At 39.2% G+C, this 20,245-nt stretch overlaps 1 protein-coding gene across 1 annotated transcript in view; it reads left to right on the top strand.

Annotated features, from left to right (window-relative positions):
• Positions 1-20,245, top strand: part of TBC1D22A (TBC1 domain family member 22A) — a 130,628-nt gene that overhangs the window by 35,214 nt on the left and 75,169 nt on the right. The window contains exons 6-8 of the mRNA XM_087722167.1: positions 3,596-3,724; positions 6,530-6,592; positions 9,286-9,400. Of these exons, the coding sequence (XP_087578293.1) occupies positions 3,596-3,724; positions 6,530-6,592; positions 9,286-9,400 (307 nt within the window). The remainder of the gene's footprint in view (positions 1-3,595; positions 3,725-6,529; positions 6,593-9,285; positions 9,401-20,245) is intronic.

Below are 20,245 nucleotides of genomic sequence, written 5' to 3'. Positions count from 1 at the left end.
CTGTATTTCTATGTATGCATGTGCACACTTTTAACAAAAATGCTTAGCTGGTGCTAGAAAATAGAAGCTGTGCAGATGCCATTCCTCCAGCTAGTTAATCTGACTGCCAGGGAGGTGTAAAGAATCAGATAATGGTTTTTACATTCTGTTATTTAAGTAGAGATTAAATAACAGATTTTCTGATTTGGCCATAATTGTAATTAAGCTTAACTTTCTTTCTCTGGACAATTCAGTAGGTAAAAGGAGTGAACTGAATAACCAGACAGTTGATTCCCACCCCTGTCTTAGTGTAGATCTTAATTCCCTGTTTCCCCTAAAATTATACCTTCCCGCATTGGGTTTTTGAATGCATGCGCTAAAATAATCCCTCCCCTGAAAATAATCCCTCCCCGGAAATATTGCAACACAGCAGCAGCCATGAGGTGACCACACTCGCCGCCTCCTGCACCTCAAAAATAATAAGACCTCCCCGAAAATAAGGCCAAGTGCTTATTTCGAGGATAAAAAGAAAATAAGACCCTGTCTTATTTTCAGGGAAACACGGCAGATTGCAACCAATTTTAAGATTTTGCAACCAAAATTAAGATATAGACAGTATTTAAGTACCTTGTGTGCTTTGTTTTATTATCCCTTACTGCCATACATTCTAATATGTGTGGTGTAGTTGTTAGGCATGGGATTAGTATTGGGGAGATCCAGGTTCATTTTGCACAATGAAGCTGTTAGCAATAAGATAAAAATGTATTTTTATACATTTTATACATTTATGTATAAATGTAGTTATTCCATTTTTAAATGCCCATTACTTGTGTGGCATAATATGAGTGTTTTATGTTTCGGGAAAGCGTAATCTATATCTTTGAGTTAGTTGCATTAAGAGTTTAAGCTGTGCTTCACTGGATCAGGTCCCTGATTTGTCTAGGCCAACAGTCTGTTCTTTTACTGGCCAACCAACCGCACAGGGCTAGTCACTTACATACAAAATATGGCTTGGGGCTTTTATGAGGGGAGGGTTTATTGTTTTGGGGTTGCTCTCATCAGAAAAGAGGACTTTCGACCACTGAACAACAGGACTTTGGACCACTGTGCTTCATTAAGACCAGGGTCAATGCAGAAGTCTACCAGGATATTTTGGAGCACTTCATGCTTCCTTCTGCAGATGAGTTTTATGGGGATGCTGACTTCATTTTCCAGCTGCCCACACTGCCAAAAGCACCAAAACCTGGTTCAATGACTGTGGGATTACTGTGCTTAATTGGCCAGCAAACTCGCCTGACCTGAACCCCATAGAGAATCTATGGGGAATTGCCAAGAGAAAGATGAGAAACATGAGACCGAACAATGCAGATGAGCTGAAGGCCACTATTGAAGCATCCTGGTCTTCCATAACACCTCAGCAGTGTGACAGGCTGATAGCTTCCATGCCATGCTGCATTGAGGCAGTAATTGCTGCAAAAGGGGCCCAAACCAAGTACTGAGTACATATGCATGCTTATCCTTTTCAGAGGTCTGATATTGTTCTATGTACAATCCTTGTTTTATTGATTGCATGTAATATTCTAATTTTCTGAGATGGTGGATTTGGGATTTTCATGAGCTGTACGCCATAATCATCACAATTATGACAAATCACGGCTTGAACTAGCTTGCTTTGCATGTAATGAATCTTATCTCATATATTATTTTCACCTTTTAAGTTGCATTACTGAAATAAATGAACTTTTGCACAATATTCTAATTTTTTGAGTTTCACCTGTATATAAAAAACATGCTTGTGTGTGTGTATGTGTATATGCTGCAGCATAACTCTGCAACGCCTCGAGCAATTTCAACCAAACTTGGTACACAGATGACTTACTCTCTGCTAACAACTCTTCCCTAACACCCTTGGGGTGTGTTTTCTGTTAAGATGCAGCCTGTTGTGCCTTAAAATGGCTTCTACTGTACTACCATAAAATGGCATCTACTATACAGCTCAGTGGAGTTGCCATGGTAACGGCTTCAGAGTACTCCACAAGGGGGTTCCCTCTGGTAAGGGAGAAAATCCAACATTAGAAATTACATTTGGTCTGGACATTTTCATCCCATAAATAAATATCATCGGGTTATCAACTAGTAATTTTATACATTTTTCCCCATTTCTGTTGAATCAGTTTATTTTAGAAAGAAAAGGAACTGGTAGTTTTCACTTAAGAAGTGAGACTGGCAATTGTCTTAAAGCAATGCAGTTGTTAAGTGAGACTTCATTGAGTGTGATGGTCTTACAATCTCATTTCCATAGCAGTTGTTAAGGAAATTACCCAATGGTCTTTAAGCAAGACATCTCATGACCATGGCTGGTGGTTTTACTGTCAGCTTTTCCATTGGCTTTGCTTGTCGGAAGCTGACTGTGATACACAAAATGGTTATCACATAACTATAGGAGACTGCAATGGTTGTGAATGTGCGTGAATGTCAGCCATGCACCACAGAGATGCTACGAGAATTTATCATAAAGTTATTTTTACAGTGCCATCATAACTTTGAATGGTCACAAAACAGGACAGTCATTAAGCCAGGATTGCCTGTATTTGAATTTTGACTCACATCCACCAACTCTCAGTAATTTCATGTACCATTCCTTATTAGGATTTCAGTTCATTTACCAACAAATTATGGCTATTATCTCATTTTTGTCCCTTATTCTTTTACCTTAGCTTATGTACATAAGAAAATAAGCAGAAAAGGAATGTTTTAAGATTCTGTGGAAGTAATGAATTTCTGTATAGCGATGTTCTCTTCTGTTTCATGCTGAAAAATAAATTGGGCAATAAAGTAAATTAATCTTCCTTTTTTCAATTATTTTGCTCTGAATGCACTTCCTTTTTTACATGGATATATTAACATCTTATAAGACTGCAAGATGAAGATGAGTCAGGCCGTGTTCTTTGCTTATGCTTCAGGGATTGGCAATATGATTCCTGTGATACACTTTTTATGGTTAATTTCAAGAGACTGTTTAAATTTGTGAGTTTTCAGAGTAATGATTCTGAAAAATTGTACACTTTGCAGTCTCCTTAGATTTCAATCATTTTAAAAATAATTTTCTTCTTTAATGATGTTGCCTGTGCCATTATGCAAAATCATATAAGGGTGTCTGGATAGTTGCCAAAATCTGATTTACATTAATGCTGAATTTATTTGTAAGAAAAGTGTAACTTAGCTTTATTTTAAAGTTTTAAAGATCAGATTTTTCAGTTCATACAATATTTTTTTTTATGTGTGTACCTTTTTAATTTGATTGAATTTAAATTTAATTAGGTGAAGTTTCCATTTGAAATTTTAGTAGTTCATATCCATTTGAATAACAGAATATTATTTTCTACTATGAATACTAAAATAAAAGTATAAGTAGCACAATATAATCTGGGTTTCCACTGCAGTCATTGGCAAAATGGTTCAGTAAAATGCTGCTCAAACTTTCAAAGGTGAAAACTCCCAATTTACTTGGCTATTTTGCTGATTGAAATTAATTCGAAAATACCTGGTAATATAATACTGATTTTTTCCTTGAATTAATGATTAACCACTGCCCTTTTTACCTCTCAACCTCTAGGGTTATCTTCCTGCAAACACAGATAGACGAGAAGGCACTTTGCAAAGAAAACGGAAAGAATACTTTGCTTTTGTTGAACAATATTATGATTCAAGAAATGAGGAAACTCACCAGGATACATACAGACAGGTAAAGGAATTGTTAAAATTGACTCTTAATGAGGGAAATTTCAGAAGTGTGTTCTGTAGCAAGAATATCCCTGTTATTTTTTGTTACACAAAAAACTGAATGGACATTTGAAATGCACACGTTAAAGTGATTTATCTGATCATAAGAAACAGGCTATGGTTTACCATAGGTCCTGATTGTCAGAGCCCCGGCTTCGTTTAAGGACAGCTGCAACTTTTTTTTGAGAAAGGGTGTATGCTTTTTTTAAAAAAAATATTTGGTTAAGAATATATAATAAAAATGTTAATGTAATTAAAATACTAAAATGTATTATCAAAAATTCAGTTTGCCTACCTCAGGGGTCGGCAACCTTAAACACTCAAAAGAGCCACCAAGGTCCTAACCGGAAGGCCCCCGTTCAATTCTGGAGCCGACTGGAAGTCCGATTCCCCTAGCGTAGAGTCTCCTCCTAATGTGGCATCCTTTTTCTTCTGCTGGTCCCCCCCCCCATCCCGCCCCATAGTCTCCTCTAACATGGCATCCTTTTTCCTGTACCTGTCCTAACTGAAAATCCTATCAATTGTGGAGCCAACCAACAACAGGGAGCCACAGCAGAGGGATGAAAGAGCTCCATGCGGCTCCAGAGCCCCAGGTTGCTAACCCCTTCCTACCCAGTTATGGAACACAGCCTTTGATGTATTGCACATAATCTAATATGGTCACTGACCTAATCCAACCGCCTAAACTCTAAACCATTTACGTTCTTCATTTCAGTATATTGCATCCTTCTATTCCTAATACACAGGTCATATTCAGTTTCTTCAGTCTTCAGATGCTTCCTTCTGGAAAAGAACTTTTGGTGTTTATAGCTTTTCTCCTAGGCTTTAAAATCCTGGCATTTGGTATCGATATGAGGATGCGCTATTGTTTCTCATGGAAATCAGGAAAGGATCTGATTTTGTAGGACTTGTATGAGACCTGCTTTAGCACCCAGATTTTTTTCTTTTCTTTTCCTCTCTTTTTCAACTTGTAGCTAACTTTAGAAAGAAATATACTGTAAATCATGATATAAATGGCAATTGGATTTTTTTCCCTGGTCATTTTATGTAAATTTGGATCAATCATTCTATTTCTTCACGTTGTTTCCTTTTATTTCTCCTTTTAATGTTAAACTACCTAAAGAGTTGGGGAGCCTCAAAATTGAATTAAATGAAAAAAAATTGAAAGAAAAAACAGCAATTTCCAAATCTTATAGCTTCAGAAAGTATTTTTCTTTGTGACTGTAGCTGCGGGATCTCTCCACATATCAGAAACTGGTCCAACATTGTATAAAACACATATATTTGGTTTGCCCATGAGCTAAACAAGCCAGGTTTCCGCTATGAATAAATCTATTAAATGAATTAAATCTCATATGAGCACTCTGCTTTTGGTTCTGGTCATTGCTGAGGAAGACACATAATGTTTTTCAGGACAGTCTGTCACAAATTATCCATGAATGCCCCTTGTTCTGACCGAGGCTTCCCGAGAGCATGAAGCAAACTACTTGTCCAGACAAAAAACCCTTTTATTAATTTACTGTGAATTCTGCTCATTCACATCCAGCAAAGTCTTTCAAGGGAGGATTTACAGTCACAGACCTTATCTGGCTGACAGGCCAATATCTGCAAAACTTTGCAAGGAGTCTTGGAGAATCATGAACCAATTAGCAAACTAACTGTCTCCTGCAAACTCCATTCCCATTTTGCTTCTCTTTTATTTCCTCTGAGAGGGGCCATTCATCATCCACCTGTGGCCTTACTCCCAAGTCAACCCTTGTTCTTTAGCTGTTCCCTTCATCTGGCAATTCTGCGCATGCGTATCCTGGGAACAGGCTCCAGCTGATCTTCTGCCTTACTGATGTCTGACTGTGAAGGCAGCTGATAACTGGCATATGGCCCTGGCCCCATCTCTGCCTCTGATGCAGAGCCCTCATCAGAGCCTTCCCCAGACTCCAGGACTGGCCCGTGTTCCTCCCCAACCTCCTCACTGTCCAAATCAGCTGCCAGCTCTGCTGGCCGCTGGCAGGCCACAAACCCCTAAAATATTGGAAACCTCTGTGTTAGATCAAAGCTGGGATACTTGCCATTACCTTCAGAAAACGGCTGAAGTTCTGATTCCTCATCACTGAATTAATCTAGCAGTTTACTGAAGCTAAGGGATTGTAATCCACCAACTTTTAGAGATCATATAAGATTCACTAATGTAATTATATGGCAGTTGTATACAGTGAATTAAAAAAATAAAGAAAATTTCCTCCTTTTCATTTGGATGCCTGTAATTTCTTTTTCAAAGGATTCCTCTCTTTTAGAAAGCTAGGATACAATTTGATATTGAAAAAAAAAAACTTCTTAGCCGAAGGTTGCTGTGTAAATCATCTGCATAAATTGTTTCCGGTGTCTTATTGTTTGTCTTCGTTTTGAGGGTGTTTGGGTAACTGATGGTTTTTATTCTATTAACGGATTAAAGAAAAGATCAAGGATGTCATGAGTTTAACGTGGTTCAGGGATGATTAAACAGTGTGCAATAACAGATGACACCCTACTTTGTAGCTGCAGAAGCATTTGACATGCAGAGAATTTTTAAACAGAAAATGCTATATAAGCTACCACTCACAATACTGAAATAATTTTAAGTATATATTATAAAGCTTTCTAAAAGATAAGACTCCTAGGAAGCTAAAGGTGAGGTCTTTTTTTTAAAAAAATGTGACACCTGCAAACACATCCTGACTTGAACCTGCTTGTATATTTTGAAGGTTTCTGAATTTAACTACTTCTGTTACAGATTCATATAGATATTCCTCGCATGAATCCAGAAGCTTTAATTCTTCAGTCCAAAGTAACAGAGGCAAGTATAACCCTAAGGTTCTCCAATTTGTGTTTGGATATATAATATCATATTTTTTGGAGCATAATATGCACAGGAGTATAAGACGCACCAAGATTTTGAAGAAGCAAATTTAAAAAAAAAAGTTTTTGCACTCTGCAGACCTCCCAAAAGGGATACTTGGATACTTTTTTCATCAAAAAAGGGCAAGCATGCAAGCTTATAGAATGCTCCTGGGTACTGGGGGGGGGAATGAGCAGAAAATGGCCCGTTTTTCGCTCATTTCTGCCCTCTGCAGCCCCCAGGAGCACTCTGGAAGCCTCCTAAAGGCTATGCGTGGGTATTTTTGCAAAGGGGGCGGGGTTTCAGGAGGCCAAAAATGTTGTATTCGGTGTATAACACCTACCCAGATTTTCACCCTCTTTTTTTTGAGGTTTGTCTTATACTCTGAAAAATACGGTAAGTTAGAATATATCACTCGAATATACTATGTTGAAAAAAGATATTTTCTTTATAAGCTTGTTGGATGTGTATGGTTTGCCAATCTTAATACAATAGTATTGTTTAGTTGAAAATGGGAAAAGCTCAAAGTCTGTACCAAGCATGGAGCTCTCCTCAGTAATAAAATGGGTCTTGGATTGTGCCGAGAGCTGTGCTTTGATTCAAGCAAGAAGTTGCTGTAACATCTCACCTAGTCTTGAACCTTATCAATCTAGTTCTGCACTGTATTCATGAGGGACTGAACTAAGTGACTCGGTTGCCTTCCTATTACCTTAAAACAAGAGTGCATGTCTAGCTGGAAACCCAGATACACGTCTCATGAAACTGAACTCTTAACCTCATTGTCACCCTACTTTCAGAATCCTAGAAAAAGAATGAGTAAAGTTAATTTGGAGAGAAGATAAATGCTTATTCTCATCCCAATGATCTCATTACTGAAGATGTATCCAGCATAAACAAATCCAGAATCTCTAAAGGGGACTTGGAGCTGCTTCCTCCTTTTTCCCTATTGCCCCCCCCCCCATTTTTCTCCTCATTCATCTTTTTTTTAAAAAAGTTGCATGATTAGCAGGGAAATCAGATTATGTAAGCTCCATTTTCCCATTACTTCTGAAGTCCTTTAGAATATACCAAGCATTTCCTTAGCTCAGTCTACTACATTGCCCTAATGATATTCACAAGAAATGAATAATCTCAGATTATAGGTTAGGGGGAAAGAATCTGCAATTACACAGTAAGCTTTGGAGAGAAATAAGCTATTCTACTCTCCCTTGATATTAATCCTATATTGTAAAACCTTTAGAGCCTTGATGTTAATCCTATAACATAATACATCTCAATGATCTCAATATGTAAAGGCTGTACTATGTTAATTAGACTAATAAGTATACATGAAAGCTACAGAGCATGAACTTCCCAAAATATCTACGAAAAAAGAATCATTTACAGCAGTCCTTGATTTGAAATATTCCTCCATAATATTACATATCAATATGCCCTCCATAATAATATGCCCTCCATTGGGCATATCGGAGTGTCAGTATTATAGCTACAAAGATTGTTTACAAGACTTATGGGACTTGATAACTCTGATAAAGGAATATCAATATATTCATTTATGTATATGAATATGCTTTATGGACATTAATTTTTTTTAAAAAATGTATCTTTCTTCAAGCTTCTTACTGCTTTATATTTGTTACTTTAATATTCTGTAAAAAGGCTGGAATTAGCTGATTTCATTGCTGTTTTTTCAAATTTAGCAAATATTTATATATGGAATTTCCATAAAAGTACAATATATTAATGGCTAATTCAGTTTTGTTAGCTGAACACTGTATATTAACACTGTTTAAATTCTTTTATAAATGTTACTGTTTTCCAAGAGCTAGGCATGATTCTTGCATTTTTATTGTAATGTGTGTTTAACAACATCACCAAAATCTTGGTGCTAATTTGGTTTTCTGAATATGCACTGAGATCTCAAGTAGGCTCATTGAGATGCCTCACCCATCATCTAACTGTTTATTTTCTATTTTTACTTAATATTATATTTATATCCCATTTATTGTTCATACATTCATATAAGGTGCTTCTAATAATTAAGAAATGGCAAATTATGATATATAACAAAAATATAAGTAAAATTAAAATTAAATCCCGTATAATTAAAATCAATTAAAAGTTGGTGAAAGGGACACATTTTTATGCCCTTCTTCTGAGTATCAAAACTTGGTTGTTAAATATATCTTGTTAGAGGTAGTTTCCATTGGATAAGAGCCTCATAGGAAGAGCCATCTTCCACATATCCAGTACAGTGGTGGGATTCAGTTTTTTTTCCTAATAGTTTTGTAGGCATGGCTTGGTGGGCGTGGCTTGGTGGGCGTGACAGGGGAAGGATACTGCAAAATCCCAATTCCCTCCCCACCCCACTAACCTGCTTTCCAGCTTTGTTCTCCTGTGCAGGGCAACAAAAGAACCACCCAGCCAATCAGCTGGGACTCGGGAGGCAGCAAATAGATGGGGCGGAGCCAGCCAGAGGTGGTATTTGCCGGTTCTTTGAACCACTCAAAATTTCCACTACAGGTTCACCAGAACTGGCCAGAATCTGCTGAAGAACTGGCTGAATACCACCTCTGATCCAGTACATGAATTTCGAACATATGTGCCTTCTGCTATAATTATATTTTTGTTCCTTATAATTTCCCCCCTAGATTTTTGAAAGAATTTTGTTCATCTGGGCAATACGCCATCCAGCCAGTGGATATGTTCAGGGCATCAATGACCTTGTGACTCCTTTCTTTGTTGTCTTCACTAGCGAATATACAGGTAAAAATTCATCTTACTTTATACATTGCTTTAATCTGATATTTTAAGATTATTGTTGTCGTGTGTTCCTTGACATTTATGTTTTTTGAAAATGCACGGTGTATAAAGAATCACCAATTAGTTAAATTTTAATTTTTTATCTATTTTATTTTTTAAAAGAATCCTACCTAAGTTATTTTTATAAATAGCTCAAGATAGCGAACATACCTAATATTCCTTCTTCCTCCTATGTTCTCTATAGAAACAACTGGGTGAGTTGGGGTGAGAGTATTCTGACATAAGCTTCCTAAAAGCACGAAGCAGACTCCTCATCTCGATAAAGCCCCTTTTATTTAGTTTAAGGTGAATTCCTCTCCAGCAAAGTCCTAGCCAACAGTCTTTCCAGAGATTTCACAACTACAGACCTTTATCAGGCTTGAAGAGCTGCCAGGCCAATATCTTCCAAATGCCACTGTAGCAGACAACACTTGGCAAGAAGTTGGAAACAGATCTTCATCCTAATGAATTGAATTAATTGTCTCCTGCAAACTCCACTCCCTCTTTATTCGCTATGGAAGGGGCCTTTCACTGTCCACCTGTGGCTTTGCTCCTGAGTCGACCCTTGTTCCTTAGCTATTCCCTTCTCCTGGCAGCTCTGCGTATGCACACACTGGGAACAGGCTCCAGCTGTTCTTCTGCTCCACTGCCCCATTCTGCTCCAAAGGCAGCTGATAACTATCAGACGGCCCTGGCCCCATCTCTGCCTCCAATGCAGAGCACTCGTCAGAGCTTTTCCCAGACTCCAGGACTGGCCCATGTTCCTCCCCAAGCTCCTCACTGTCTGAGCCTGCCACCAGCTCCACTGGCAGGCCGCAACAGAGAGTGAATGACTGGCCCAGAGTCACCCAGCTGACTTTCATAACTAAGGCAGGACCATAACTCATAGTCTCCTGATTTCTAGCCTGGCACCTTAATCACTAGACCAAAGAAATTGAAAGGTTTTCTTTTTCTTTTTTGTAAGAGTACATTTGATAGATTCTAACATCGATACTCCTGGTGTATTTAAATCTTTGTGCTCAGCTCCTCTCCATCCTATAACTCAATTTGCTTTCTATGCCTCATCAACAATTTAGATTGATTTTGTTTGATTAAGGACAGATTACCCTTGAATGCATGAAAATCTGTCCATTTACTGATTCCATCTATTGTTTCAGTGCATGGAAAGTCTCCCCCCTGCCCCCCTCCCCAAACTGAGCAGCTAATGAGAATTACTGCAGCTTGTTCTCCTAATAATCTCTTAAGTAGGAAAGGGGGCTACTCTAGAGAGTGTTTATAGTTTCTGCCTTTTACTCCCTGATTTGACAGATAATGAAAATGATGTTAATGAGCCTAGAACAGTAGGGTTTGTGCTGGTGTACTTTAGAGTTGTTAATTGAAATAACTTCAAATGAGATGTGATTAGAGGATTGATATTCCATGTTAAATAGACCATTTAATTAATATAGTAAATATGTTGGTCTTAAGTACTTTACCATCAATTTACATTGCAAATCCTTAGTGAGTTGTCTGTATTTTCTGAAATGTTCTCTCTACAGATAAGAAAATAACTGTCTAATGTCCACTTGTAGCAACTGGTCATAGTACCAGGGTAAGGTTGTCACTACGTCACCTTTAGAATGGAAGACACTGCTGGAGTCTACACTAATGGAGAGATTCTCATTGTGATACTTGACTATATAACTATGCTTTCCCTTCATTCTCTTCTGTTTATTATGCCTTGCCATACGTTCTCCAGGGTGGAAGCAATAATAGATGTTTTGGTTAGCCCAGTGGAGAAGAAAGTGAATCTAGTCTTCTTGGCTGAGTAAACTAATGGCACTAATTACTGAATGCTAAATTGAAAAGCTAGAAGGAAGACTGGAACTCGGTATAAGGCTTCTTAGTGTCATGACTGGGAAATTCAAATCAGCTTGTAAACTTGTGAAAGTTCTTGCATTGTACCATGGTTCCCTGAAAATAAGACAGGGTCTTATTTTCTTTTTACCCCCGAAATAAGCACTTGGCCTTATTTTCGGGGAGGTCTTATTAGTTTTGAGGTGCAGGAGGCGGCGAGTGTGATCACCTCATTGCTGCTGCTGTGTTGCAATATTTGGGGGGAGGGCTTATTTGGGGGGGGGCTTGTATTGGTGCATGCGCTCAAAAGCCCAATTGGGCTTATGATCCGGGGAGATCTTACTTTCAGGGAAAATAAGTCCTGTATATTTTTGAATAAAGAAAAATAAGAGTAGTGACCTACATACCTTATACTGTCAGGACAAGACCTCATGCAGGTCACTATGGAAGGGAAGACATGAAATGGATTGTGCTTCACTAAGTGTTAATTTGAAGTAGCCCTGCTGCAAATTGAATGTTGTTGTTGTTGTTTTTTAAAAATCCAACCTCCTAGATCTGCCATTGCCTGTAAAAAATAGCTATTTGTGGAGCATCAGTATTGTTCTGTTTCAATTAGCCATCAATTTGAAGAATTTTGTTTGGAAGGAATGGTAATAAAAACTTGCTGGAATAGGAATTTAGTGCTGTTGGTGGGGGTGTGAGGTTAATTGGGTTCTTCCTTTTATTGTGCAAGTTATTAATTTTAGAGGCCAAACAGGTTGCCTAGTAGGGCAGGATCTAATTGACATTAGTTTAAATAATTGCGAAGAATCCTTTAAGTACAGCTTGGAATTATTGATTGTATCACGTATTTTAATGAAAGGGAACACCTTCCGATGTAGAAGTTTTATTTTTATTTCTGCTTTTCAATTTAGGGTGAAGTTTGGTGTAGTGGTTAAGGTTTCAGATTAGAAACCAGGGGAGTGTGAATTCTAGTCCTTTCTTGGACACAAAGCCGGCTGGTGACTCTCACCTTAGGAAAACAGATAGTGGCAGCCACTTCTGCAAAAACTTTGCCAAATAAATTGCAGGAACTCATCCAAGCAGTCTTCAAGAATCTGACTCGATTCAAAGGAAAACAAGAACATATTTGATTTATTCTAGTCAAATAAGGCTAAGAATTTTCTATCAAATTTTATTGGTTTAAAAATGGGCAGTTACTTGAACTAACAATCTTTGTAGAACCTCCACATTTATGGAATAAAAATTTAGGCCTACCCATAATTATTAACCCCCCTGCTGTTATACCCACTTTCCCAGTGCTGGCACAGCTGACTTTTCACCCTAATTTCTTCTGCAGCTAATTCTGGTTAACTTATTTAAACATTGATTAATTTTTATTGCTGATGAATTATTGGGGGAATATAGTTGCAGAAAACAAGTTTGAATTCTTAAGTCATTGTTTTAAATCACTTTTAGCCATTTGTAACTGCATATTCTTTTTTTAAGCTTTTATTATCATGCTCGTAATACAGTTAGTCCTTGACTTACAACAGTTCATTTAGTGACCATTTATAGTTATGCCACTGACAAAACCTACGACCATTTTCACACTTACGACCATTGCAACATCCACATGATCATGTGATCCAAATTCAGATGCTTGGCAACAGACTCATACTTATGACTGTGGCAGCATCCCAGGGTCATGTGATCCCCTTTCTCAACCTTCTAGCAAGAAAAGTCAATGGGGAAACCGGATTCACTTTAGAACCAGGTTATTAACTTAACAACTGCAGTGATTCACTTAATAACTGTGTCAAGAAAGGTCATAAAATGGGGGAAAAGTCATTTAACAAATCTCTCACTTAGCAACAGAAATTTTGGGCTCAATTGTGGTCGCAAGTAGAGGACTACCTGCATTTTTGCTTGGAAAAGTTATTTGAGGGAAGAATTTAACTGTGTCCAAATCATCTAGAGTTCACTTCTTTTATTCACTTTGTATATATTAGCTGATCAAGATCTAGTCTATTTTGCTAATAAATTGTTAATATCTGAATAATCCCTACTTGTCTTTTGTTCAGATTTTTAAAATCATGTTCTTATGATTTATACACTCATAATACTGCCCTAGCATCCCACCTCATTCTTGCTGATATTTCATTTAGCTTATTTTCTTGAAAAAAGTTTCTCAGAGTTTGTATTAATTGTTGCTTTGCTGCTGCATTGTATAGCATTACACTGTCAGGATTAAAAAGCCAATTATAAGTAAATGGCGTAATATCTTCTAATTTAAGTGTAATGATCATAGAACATAGAACAGAGAGCCGAGGTGGCGCAGTGATTAAATGCAGCACTGCAGGCTACTTCAGCTGACTGCAGTTCTGCAGTTCGGCTGTTCAAATCTCACCGGCTCAGGGTTGATTCAACCTTCCATCCTTCCGAGGTGGGTAAAATGAGGACCCGGATTGTTGTTGGGGGCAATATGCTGACTCTGTAAACCGCTTAGAGAGGGCTGAAAGCTCTATGAAGCGGTATATAAGTCTTAACTGCTATTGCTATGCTAACAATAAAATTGGAAGGGACCTTGGAGAGCTTCTAGTCCTATACCAGTGATGGTGAACCTTTTAGAGACGGAGTGCTCAAACTGCGTGCATGCATGCCCAAACTAAAATATGCACGTATGCATGAACATGCACAAGCGTGCACATGCACAAACATGCACAAATGTGCACATGCACAAACATGCACAAATGTGCACATGCACAGACAAGCGCACATGTGCAGCAGGGTCCCGAAGACCAGCTGGCCAGGGGAAGGCAGGGCATCCCAACACCAGCAGCACAGCAGGAAGGGAGATCTTTTTCTTTTGTGAACTTCTGTTTTACCGTTTGTAGGGAAATAGAAACTCACGAAAGAAACGCTGCGGAGATCTGACCTGGTGCGGCAGCGCGCGTGCCAACAGAGAAGGCTCTGCATGCCATCTCTGGCATGCAAGCCATAGGTTCGCCATCGGGTCCTATACTATTTCACACAAAGCAACTGATCTGAAACAGGTTTCAATTTGTTGCAGAAATATATATATATATCTTCCCTATCTTTTAGAAACTTTTGAACCTTACCATTTACGGCAGCTTTGGAAAGAAAAAATAACTATTCCCTTTAATTTGTTAGATCCTTGTACAAAAAAGCAGTTCATCCAAATACCTATCATTCAACCTGTTTGTTGTTTATGTTTCTCGTAACATAAGCACATGAAGCTTAAATGATTTGACATTATTAAAAATCCCTTTCCTTTACTAAAATCTACAGGTCTCTGATATTTAGGGAAATAGTTTCCGCTGAATTTTTTAGAACATTTCTGTGTGATTAATATTTTCTCACATCCAGGCAAATTTAGAAAGCTTATTCACAGAATTTACTAATATGCCTGCATGATATTATAACATTAAACATGTATAACATTAATATTCTTTTTGAATTGATGCCCTCCCTTTTCCGTCCACCTTTTGAAAAGCAGCCCTTTCTTTTCTCCCTCCCTCCACCTCATTCCCCACTCTGCCGTTCCTTCATATCTAACCTGTCTACACTCCAATCCCATTTAGACTACTGTTGAATCCTCTTCATTGATTAAAAGAAGAGGTGACCTAGTGAGATTCCGTCTCTCCCTTCCCAGCCATTAAACTCCCACATTTAATTTAATTTCTTTAGTTCCTTAGCCACAGTTTTACCTGTGACTTTATATGAAGCCAGATTGTGCTGGTTGAATAGTTAAAGTTAGTTTTATTTTCATACCAGAACACTGTAGCTTTTAAAATCTTGGTATCGGCAATGAATATCTTGGTATCTTCATTGAACATCTTTGTTTGTTTGTTTGTTTACTTATTTATTTATAAAATTTGCCACCCAGCTCATATCCAACGACTGGGCAGCTTATAACAGAAAAACATGGACAAACAAATCATCCATCCACATAGTGGATAAAAAACACAGCAGATAAAAATATGAACAGATAAAATCAGAGAGAGAAGATGGCATAGAAGGGCGCCAGACACTCTGGGGTGGGGGTTGGGGACATTAACTCACAATTCGAAATGATTGTTCTATAGGCCTCATAATATTGTACTGACAAGACCCCTCTCTCTAAGGACTCATAGTATGAGCTGTCCTGCAGAACGTATTTGTTAAGTGATTTAGATATACACCTCCCTAATTCACATGGGTATAAGAAAGGAAGGAGATACAGGACAATCAGACTTGCAAGAATCTTTATTGAAGCCGCTCTCATTAAAATAGCCTTTGCAATCCTATGGAATTGTCTGGTGTATCTGGTGGAGCCGGCAGATTCTGACTATGAATTGATTTGAATCTTGTGAGGCTCAAGAAGTTATTTTGGACAGATCTCTATTTTGGTTGTGGAACAATTCCTGCAAAGATTTCTCCAGGACAACTTTTATGCTTCCAGCATAAGAAAAATTCAGGACTTAAAAAAAAAAAAAAAGACATATAGTACTTGACTTTGAATCCAACACATTTCTTCTATCAGGGTTTGAGTTTTTTTTGCCCCCCCCCCAATGTATTTTTTTTCTTTTAATTCTCTTTTATGTGTTTCTGAATTACTCCAAATTTTGTTTTTAACACGATCCATTTGGAACCATAATGTGAAAGACTGCTGCTGATACCTTTCAACATAACCAAACATACAGAATTGATGCCAGATCTTAAAACAATAACAACATGTTTGTCTGTACATTTCCTAATTGGTATTCTAGTGAACTATCAGCAGAAGGCTCTGTTTCTTGATAAATAATTATATGCTTAGCATTATTGTTTATATACATCATTTTTTTTTTACCTGAGACTGTTTTTAGTGTTGTAGCTAATTAGACCACATGAAGGATGCTCTGTTTTCCTAGGCTTACAAAGTTTTTATTACCGTATTTATCGGCGTATAACACGCACCGGCGTATAAAACGCATCCCCCATTTTAACACAAAAATTTGAGTAAAAATTTTTTTCATTAAAAATAAATGACTTGGAAGCTCGGAACTTAATGTTGGATTAAAATTTATAACATTAGAACATGAATTATAACATTAACTCCTCTTAAAAGGCAAATATGAAATGAAAAAACACCTCTTTGAGCAAAAAGTTATTTCCATTTTCTTCCTTATATAATATTTTCTGTTTCAACATAAAGTGCCTTCCTTCCTTCCCTCCCTCCCATCCCTTTCTTTATGTTTTCTTCATGCTTTCTTTTCTTTTTCCTCTGCTCTTTTTAAATCCCCCCCCTTCTTCTCCTCCTCTACATTTAGGTTGGATTAGTTTGTACAACGGTCATCAAACTTCTGAAGTAAAAATAAATAAATAAATCATATTTAAGAAGAAGAAGAAAAAGGAAGACGTTTTTAGTTAAGTCAAACGTTTTAATAAAAGTTTCATCTTTTAAGATTTGTCCAACACATCCAATTGTAACCTTAACAGTAAAGAATATCACCCCAGCTGCTAAAGGTTCAACCAGTCTGAGAACCATTGAAAAGACAACAGTGCAAAATCCAAAAGACACAACTTCCTCACCGCCATTGCTTTGGTACCAAATCTTTGAGGAAGGGGCTCCAGAAAGAAGGAGGAGGAGGAGGAGGAGGAGGAGGAGGAGGAGGGAACCAAAGAGAGGCTTTTACCGAGTCTGCGCCCCACAGCCAGGACCGTCCTTGCGCCTCCAGCCGCGTTTCTTCCCCGCAAAGCCCTTCGGGCAACCCGAGAGTTCCGCTTGACGCCAGAAGGGCTTTGCAGGAAGAAACGCGGCGTTTCTTGTGTGTGTGTGTGTGTGTGTGTGTCTGTCTGTCTCCGCCATCCCCAACCTCTACACCTTGCAGGACTGCTGCGCCTTTGAGAAGCCGGGGTGGGGGGGAGAGGGGGACGGGAACGACGCCTAACCCCCACCCACACAACCCGGTCCCCGGGAATGCCGCTCCCGCCGTTCAGAAACCGAGGGGGAGAAAAGTTCAAAAGCCGCCGGAGCCAGCTGGAAAAGGAGCGACTTTCCCCATTAGCCGGCGCCCTCCGCCAATCCGCAACGGCCTCGCAAATTAAAAACCGAAGGAAGGCGGCGAGCTCAGCCAAGCGCGGCCAGGCAGCCAGCGGCGCGCACCGGCTTCCCCGCGCAGGGAACTTCTCCGGCGGCTGGGGGGAGGCCGTCAAGCGGAACTCTCGGGTTGCCCGAAGGGCTTTGCAGGAAGAAACGCGGCGTTTCTTCCTGCAAAGCCCTTCTGGCGTCAAGCGGAACTCTCGGCAACCCGAGAGTTCCACTTGACGGCCTCCCCCCAGCCGCCGGAGAAGTTCCCTGCGCGGGGAAGCCGGTGCGCGCCGCTGGCTGCCTGGCCGCGCTTGGCTGAGCTCGCCGCCTTCCTTCGGTTTTTAATTTGCGAGGCCGTTGCGGATTGGCGGAGGGCGCCGGCTAATGGGGAAAGTCGCTCCTTTTCCAGCTGGCTCCGGCGGCTTTTGAACTTTTCTCCCCCTCGGTTTCTGAACGGCGGGAGCGGCATTCCCGGGGACCGGGTTGTGTGGGTGGGGGTTAGGCGTCGTTCCCGTCCCCCTCTCCCCCCCACCCCGGCTTCTCAAAGGCGCAGCAGTCCTGCAAGGTGTAGAGGTTGGGGATGGCGGAGACAGACAGACAGACACACACACACACACAAGAAACGCCGCGTTTCTTCCTGCAAAGCCCTTCTGGCGTCAAGCGGAACTCGGGTTGCCCGAATGGCTTTGCAGGAAGAAACGCGGCTGGAGGCGCCAGGACGGTCCTGGCTGTGGGGCGCAGACTCGGTAAAAGCTCTCTTTGGTTCCCTCCTCCTCCCCCTCCTTCCACAGTCTGTGTGACGCTGCCGCCAGGCTGAGATCGGCGTATAACACGCAGGCAGGGTTTAAGCTTCCAATTTTAGTTTTAAAACTGCGTGTTATACGCCGATAAATACGGTATATGCATATTACAGTGAAAATGACCCACTTTCATGGAAACTCTTCCTTTTCCATGCTTGGTGTTTACTTTGTGTAATGTGAGCCAGTTTGGTGTAGTGGTTAAGATGCTAGCCTAGAAACCAAGAAACTGAGTTGTAGGCCACCCTCATCTAGACAAAGTTGGCTAGATGATTTTGGGCCAGTCACTCTCTTTCAATCACCTCGCAGGATGGTTGTGGAGAAATAGGAGGAGGAAGGAGTATTATCAGAGGTGGGCTGATAGGGGTTCGCACAGGTTCGAGCGATCCTCTAGCTAGGATTCTGCCCAGTTTGGCAAACCCCCAAATGCCACCCCTGGCTGGCCACTCCCACCCTGCCCCTCCCTCCTCGCCGCCCTAAGAGTCTTCATGTGGCCCGTTTATTATGCCAGGTAACTGCAGGGCCTGTGCGGAGGCTCAGGGAGAGGGGGGGAAATGGGCCAACCAGAGGTTTTGAAAGTCCCGAAACAGGCTTGTTTCCGGCCTCCGGAGGGCCTTGCCCGGGGGAAGCAGTTTTCACCTTCCTGGAGGCTTGAGAAAAGCTTCTGAACCCTGGGGAGAACCAAAAATGCCTGCTGTGATGCAGGAGGCTGATTAGGCCACACCCACCATGGCCACGCCCAACAGCAATGGGACAGTGAACTCGTTGCAGCAATTTTTGAAGCCCACACCTGAGTATTATGTATGTTTGCCACCTTGAAATATTAAAGCCTTAACACTCGGAAAATAACCCTTAGAACACAAATATTTATATATTTATATATACAAACATACATACATACAGACAGACTTTTTATATACTGTTACACATTATAATTTCCCAAGATTTGAATATTTTTTGGTTTTACACCACATAATCTGTCATTTTCTAAGGTAAGAAATGGAGTCGCTTTTTAAACATGAATCTTTTTCATTATGCTTCAAGAGTTAGTCTGAAAATTTCTAATTTTCTAATTGTTTTTTTCCTGAATTAATTTCCTGAATTAATCTTCAGATAAATGGCTTAAGTTTTAAAAAAATATTTTTATTTATGGTGAGCCATTACTTTTATTAATGTTCTTATGAAACTATGCAAATGAATAACCCAATTGTTTTCTAACATATGTACACATTTCTATGTTCTATTTATAGTAAAAGAAATCTGGAATGTTTGAAACTGAGAATCCTAGTTTAAAATAAATATATTCCATAAATTCTGATAAGTACTACAATAGTGGAATTATGGCTGAAAATAATTATTATTATAGGTATTATGATGCTGCTAACCGCAATAAGAACTAGAATGATTTTTTTAATAGAATACTTTAAAAGAGCTTATAATTTCATGACAGTTATATGAAAGCAGTTTTGTAGTTATAGCTGTCTCTGCTAACAAAAGATTTAATGTTTCATTAATATAGACCTTAATTTAACGGTGTGAAGTATAAAGATAGTAGATGCATGATTATTTTTAAATTAAACTTCAGTCTTTCACATTATAGCTATTTCAAAAGTTATGGCTGAGTTCAACTTATGTTTATAGTTGGGTAAATTACTACACAATGATATGAAATCTTACAGGTACCATATCTCTAAGTTCTTGGGCAGTATATCTTTCCTTCTCTAGATTTGTGCAAAAGACTGATTTCTCAACATATGAAGGAAGAATTCTATGTAAGGAAACATACCTTTTCATATTTATTTATTTATTGCTTGTATATTAGTGATTACATCACATTCTTGATAAAATCAATTCTTGTGCAGGACAGACATCACATGAAAAAGTTTTTGAAATGTTTTAAAGCCATAAAATTAGTGGGAGGTATTAAAGAATTGAAAACTTTATGGTTTATGATGTGTGGTAATGTATTCAATTGTACAGTGCCCAGTTGAGGTTTCTATTGCCAAAGGGAGAAATTTCTGAAGCGTGCATGATTTTCAGTGAATCTGATCTATGGCATGCATGAGACACGGGTGGGATTCTACTGGTTTGGACCAGTTCGCCCGAACTGGTAGTTCCCAT

This window comes from Thamnophis sirtalis, unplaced genomic scaffold (genome assembly GCF_051295495.1).
Source record: "Thamnophis sirtalis isolate CommonGarterSnake01/CBP01778 unplaced genomic scaffold, rThaSir2_p1.2 scaffold_9, whole genome shotgun sequence".
Lineage (NCBI taxonomy): Eukaryota > Metazoa > Chordata > Lepidosauria > Squamata > Natricidae > Thamnophis > Thamnophis sirtalis.
This window is presented reverse-complemented; position numbering and strand designations above follow the sequence as displayed.